The 5,373-nt window shown below is 57.0% G+C and overlaps 2 protein-coding genes across 2 annotated transcripts in view; both read right to left on the reverse strand.

Annotated features, from left to right (window-relative positions):
• Positions 1 to 2,030, reverse strand: part of PGLS (6-phosphogluconolactonase) — a 2,569-nt gene extending 539 nt beyond the window's left edge. Inside the window, exons 1-3 of the mRNA XM_042894479.1 lie at positions 1,623 to 2,030; positions 899 to 1,000; positions 644 to 784 (exon numbers count right to left, since the gene is read on the reverse strand). Of these exons, the coding sequence (XP_042750413.1) occupies positions 644 to 784; positions 899 to 1,000; positions 1,623 to 1,994 (615 nt within the window). The 5' untranslated portion in view covers positions 1,995 to 2,030. The remainder of the gene's footprint in view (positions 1 to 643; positions 785 to 898; positions 1,001 to 1,622) is intronic.
• A 291-nt stretch (positions 2,031 to 2,321) lies between these two features.
• SLC27A1 (solute carrier family 27 member 1) overlaps positions 2,322 to 5,373 on the reverse strand; it is a 10,912-nt gene continuing 7,860 nt past the window's right edge. Inside the window, exons 11-13 of the mRNA XM_042894477.1 lie at positions 4,720 to 4,884; positions 3,811 to 3,957; positions 2,322 to 3,006 (exon numbers count right to left, since the gene is read on the reverse strand). Coding sequence (XP_042750411.1) covers positions 2,849 to 3,006; positions 3,811 to 3,957; positions 4,720 to 4,884 — 470 coding nt within the window. The 3' untranslated portion in view covers positions 2,322 to 2,848. The remainder of the gene's footprint in view (positions 3,007 to 3,810; positions 3,958 to 4,719; positions 4,885 to 5,373) is intronic.

Genomic DNA, 5,373 nt, shown 5'->3' on the forward strand with positions numbered 1-5,373 from the left:
CCATCCCAAAACAGCTCCACTGCACCACAGAGGAGTTACTAAGAAAGGAGTTACTACAGAAGGAGTTATTCCATCCCAAAATGACTCCATTTCACCACAGAGGAGTTACTAAGAAAGAGAACCGCAAAGCTCCATCCCAAAACACCTCAGTTTCACACAAGGAATTGTCACAAAAGAGAACCGCAAAGCTCCATCCCAACCCCATCCCAAAACATCTCCACTGCACCACAGAGGAATTACAACGAAAGAGAAGCACAAAGCTCCGTCCCAACCCCATCCCAAAACAGCTCCATTTCACCATAGAGGAGTTACTAAGAAAGAGAACCACAAATCTCCATCCCAACCCCATCCCAAAACAGCTCCACTGCACCACAGAGGAGTTACTAAGAAAGGAGTTACTACAGAAGGAGTTATTCCATCCCAAAATGACTCCATTTCACCACAGAGGAGTTACTGAGAAAGAGAACCACAAAGCTCCATCCCAACCCCATCCCAAAACGACTCCATTTCACCACAGAGGAGTTACTAAGAAAGAGAACCACAAAGCTCCATCCCAACCCCATCCCAAAACACCTCCGTGCCACCACAACGCAATCAGATCCTTGCAGGGGGCAGCAAAGCTTTTCCCCACGGAGTCCCCAACCTTTAGGACGGCGGCTTTGCCCTCCCCCGTGGCCACAAACACCACGGTGCGTGCGGCGTTCAGCACTGGGAGGGTCAACGTCACGCGCTCCGGCGGCGGCTTCGGGGAATCGGTGATAGCAGCCACGATTTTCTCTTTCTCCTATCGAGAATCATTAAAACCGACGGATTAAAAACTAAATTGGAACAAAGTAAAGGGAGAAGGCGGAGATGCTTTTAACCCCTCCTTCCCCCCTCCACCCCAACACACACTCACCTGCAGCAGGGGGTGGTTGGGGAACAGGGAGCAGGTGTGGCCATCCGGCCCCAGGCCCAGGAGCAGCAGGTCAAAGACGGGCACAGCATCGCCATGGAAGGCCTGGGGGGAACAGGGGGGGAGGGTTGTGGGGGGAGCTCCCCAAATCCTGAGGGAAGGAGTCCCTCAAATCCTGGGGGGAGGAGAGGGGTTCACCAAATCCTGAGGGAAAGGCGGGGAGTGGGAGCTCCCCAGGTCCTGGGGGGGGAGGGAAATGGGGAGGGGACAGTCTTCCAAATCCCGGGGGGGGGATCCGCGGGAATAAATCCTGGGGGGTAGAAGGGAGGAAAAAAGTCCCCCAAATCCTGGGGGAAACAGGGGGGTGGTGGTGGGGGGAGTCCCCCAGATCTTGGAGGAAGGGGGAGAGGAGATTCTCCCAAATCCTGGGGAAGGATGTCCTTGTGTTGGGGACCCCCGGCTCCTGGCAGAGGGAAAGGTAGTGGGGGGGGGGGGGGATTCCAGCTCCTCATATAGGGGAGGAAAAAGATGGGGGGAGCCACTCCACATATAGGGGAGGGGGGATCCCAGCTCCTCACACGGGGAAGGAAGAAGGAGGGGGGGGGGTCCCGCCTCCTCGTGAAGCCCCCCGCCTTCCCGCCCCCCTCTGCCCCGCCTTCACCACCCCTCCCCCCTCACCTCTCCTCGCCCCCTTCCTCCCCCTCACTTCCCCTCCCCTCCCCGGTACCTCTCGCAGCCTCTCGGCATAATCCGCGGCCGCGGCGTTCGGAGAGAGCCCATGAGCGACAGCGAGGACCGTCGGGGCTGGCGCCGGGAGCCGCGGCAGCAGCTGAGCCCGGTACGCCCCGAAGGTGCTCTCCGGGTGCTCGGGGGGCACCAGGCGCTCGTCGCAGAAGGCCAAGAGCCACGGGCCCGCCCCGTTGGCGGCTCCGGTGGAGGCGGCTGAGGGCAGCTCCCGGGCCAGGAGCCCCACCAGGCTGCCTCCGGACAGACCCAGAGAGAAGCGGCCGCCGCTCCCGGCCGCCCGCTGCACGACGAGCTGCGCCAGGGCCGAGCCCAGCTCCTGCGGGGACGGGAACACCGAGATGCGGCCCGGCATGGCGGCGGCCGGAAGCGGGGAGCGGCGGAGGCCGGAAGTGGGGGAGCGGAGGCCGGATGTGACGTCACAGATGGAGGCGGAAGTGGGGGGAGTGCGCCGAAGGCGGCTTCGGAAAGGCGGAAGTGCTGCGCGTTGCCTAGCAACCTGCGGCCTAGTCGAGGGCTGAGGCCTGGGCTTTGCGTGAGGGCTTCAGCCCCGCGCCCGCAGCCTCAGCCCGGCTCACCTTCGGCGAGAAGCAGTGGAAGGAGACGCTGCGCGCAGCCGTCCCTCTGTGTTAACTCTCGCCTGGCTCCCGTGCCCCCCCAAGCAATGAAAACACATCACAGCTTGCTCAGCAGCACTCATTAACATTTCCTCACTCACAGCACGGCTGCCCTCCATCCACCTCCCTGCACCCCAAAGCCTGCTCCGAGCTCAGAGGCCTCAACCCCTCATGTCCGTAACTCCCAGCCCCGAGGGCTCGGCACGTGTGAGATTTCCAGGCGTCGTTAAGGTAAAAACCGTGACCTAACGCAATTAAAGACTGCTCTGTTAAAAGCCTAACTCGTTAAGTACAGCCCGCAGCCGGAGCACAAACAAACCCGCCGTAAAAGTCACCACAGAGCCTCTGCCATGACAGCAGAGCAGCGGGGAGCAGTCACAAAAAGCCCTCTATCGGCGCGGCAGCGGGTTAATGGGTCAGTGCTGGCTGGTTAATGTGCTTTAGGTGAGGGCGACACCCCGAGGGGGGTTTCCCTGCTGGTGCTTTCGCTGTCGGAGGGTCTCACGTTGCGTATCAGCTTCCCACAAGCCTCATCTTTCCAGTGAATCATCGTTTTCCTCGCCGCCTTCTTCAAGGTTTGATCCAGGCTCGATCACAAGGCGACTTTCCCGGAGCAAATCCTGGCGTAAAGGCATTCGTCCAACGGAACGTATTTGCCCAGCTTTACATCCAGGAAATACAGCCGGTCCGATGTCTGGTGGGGGTCAAAGCCTTCCCTCTGCAGCCGGGTCTTCTGGATCTTAAAAGTGCCTTCAGAGAAGGGAGAAAGGAGAAAATGTTTTGAAGGAGACGCTTCGTATCCGAAACGCCGTGAGAGAAAAACGTCGCATTTCGTTTCCAGTCAGATTTTTGCTTAAGAATTTGCAAATATTCTGTTTGCCACCGTGTTCCCATGTGAAGCTCGTGCAGTTTTTACTTCTCCGAAGACACGGAGTGGCTCTTGGAGTTCCCAGGAAATGGAAAAAACTCTGCGGATTCCCAGAAAACTGGAAGGGCTCTGCGGATTCCCAGAAAATGGGAAGAGCTCTCTGCAACCCCAGGATATTTAAAGCACCAAAGCAAGCAGCCAAAGCATCTCCTGTTGCCGTGGCTGCTGGTTGCGCTACAAGCAAAATTAAGGGCATGCAGACACGGTGTGACCAGAACAGGACCACGCAATGGCCCATGAAAGGCAGCAGAATGTGCAGCACAGAGTGAGGGGGGCTCAGAACCTCCTCCCCTCTTTTCTCAGCAGAGCTCTGTGCACGCAGAGCTCCTGCGCAGCCACACGGATACCATTTCAGAGAGCTTTCTTCCCGCTGTGCTTCAGTTTTAAAGCCTGTAACGAGCTTGTTTGCTGGCTTAAGACTGAGCTCTGGCTTTTATTCATGGCATTTGTTGACTACAAGAGAGGATTTCATTACGCAACCTCTGGCAGAAGATGGATGGCAGCCAACCAAGCAGCTCCAGTTACAGCGCATTGCCTGAGGGCTGCTTTCTCAGCTCGCTGCCAAATAAAAGTTCCCCCTTTGAGCTAAAAGTTGGCCGAGGGCAGCAGATGGGGATTGCACCTACCTGTGGTGTCAACCTGGGGTGAAAGACGGAGGAAAATGGGCCGGGCGTAGGAAGGCAGAACTTTCTGGAGCTCCTGGTAAAGAATGTTGGGGTTCACTTTCGTTTTAGGATCTGCGATTGCTGCCATTCCAGCTTTTCCTTCCACCCCTGAAATAAAAGAGGTGGAGACACAAAAAGGTAGCATGAGTTAAGCATGAAATATTGGAGAGATTCAAGTGTAGATATGGGCTGGAGAGTTTGGCAGAGAGGAACCTGATGAGGCTCAACGCGAGCGAGTGTAGAGTTCTACACCTGGGGAGGAAAAACAGCATGCATCAGTCCGGGATGGGGCTGAGCAGTGGAAAGGAGCTCTGCAGAGAAGGACCTGGGGGTCCTGGTGGCCAATGGTTGACCACAAGCCAGCAGTGCGCCCTGAAGGCCAAGAAGGCCAATGGCGGCCAACAGGTTGACCAGTGGTTGACCAACAGTTGACCAGTGGTTGAGTGGCAGTTGATCATGAGCCAGCAGGGCACCCTGGTGGCCAAGAAGGCCAACAGAACCCTGGGATGCACTGCCCAAAGCGTGGCCAGCTGGGTGCTCTGCACTGGGGAGGCCCTGTCTGGAGCACTGGGCCCAGTGCTGGGCTCCCCAGGTCAGGGCTGATGGGGAACTGAGCCCAGCGGAGGCTGCAGAGATGCTGGGGGCCTGGAGGATTTCCCTTACGCCCACATCTCAGGTGATTCCTACCGCTCAGAACGAATGCAACAGCATCAAACTCCCTTCTGGCCTCTATTCCATCCTCTCCTTTTCAGGTGCCTGGTTTCAGTAGAGGTTACCAAGTTCTACCCACCCCGCAGCGTGACGCACATTTGGTGAGTTTTCTTATTTCTCTTCTCCCTAAAGCTTGAGAATTCTGACTTGAGACGTTACCTGGCACTTCCACTCCGTACACCGCGACGTCTGTCTGGTTGAGGATGTGACTCAACATCCCTTCCACTTCTGTGGTGGAGACGTTTTCTCCTCGCCATCGGAAAGTGTCTCCGCTGCGATCCCTGAAGTACATGTAGCCGAGCTCATCCATCACCAACACATCTCCTGGAGGGAGAGAAGACACCGAATCACCTTGGGTCTCAGCTCAGCTGTGCTTCAGCTGTTGTTCCCCCCAGATGCTGTGCTGTCTTCTTCCCATGGAACTGCAGAACCAGCTGAGTGACTTTCCACCACCGTTACGGGAGAGAATGAAGCTGCAGCTGCAGAAAAAGGGCAGAGGAAAACTTCCCCTTCCTCGAAACGTAAACATTGCTGCCAGGGCAGCTCAGCAGCTGGCAACTTGCAAGCACTAACACAAACTGCTCCTCTCAGAAGAAGACATCGGGGTCAGGTGTCACCGAACCAACCTGGTCTGGTGGGTGGCAACCAGCCCACAGCAGGGCTTGGAACCGGATGGGCTTCAAGGTCTCTTCCAACCCATCCCATGTGACTCCATGGATCTCTGACCTTTCAGGTCCCTTCCAACCCAATCCTTCCATGATTCTATAATCTTTCAGGTCCCTTCCAACCCAACCCATGTGACTCCACGGATCT

This window comes from Lagopus leucura, unplaced genomic scaffold, assembly GCF_019238085.1.
Source record: "Lagopus leucura isolate 7727_CA_CO unplaced genomic scaffold, USGS_WTPT01 223-0_obj-0_obj, whole genome shotgun sequence".
In the NCBI taxonomy this organism is placed as follows: domain Eukaryota; kingdom Metazoa; phylum Chordata; class Aves; order Galliformes; family Phasianidae; genus Lagopus; species Lagopus leucura.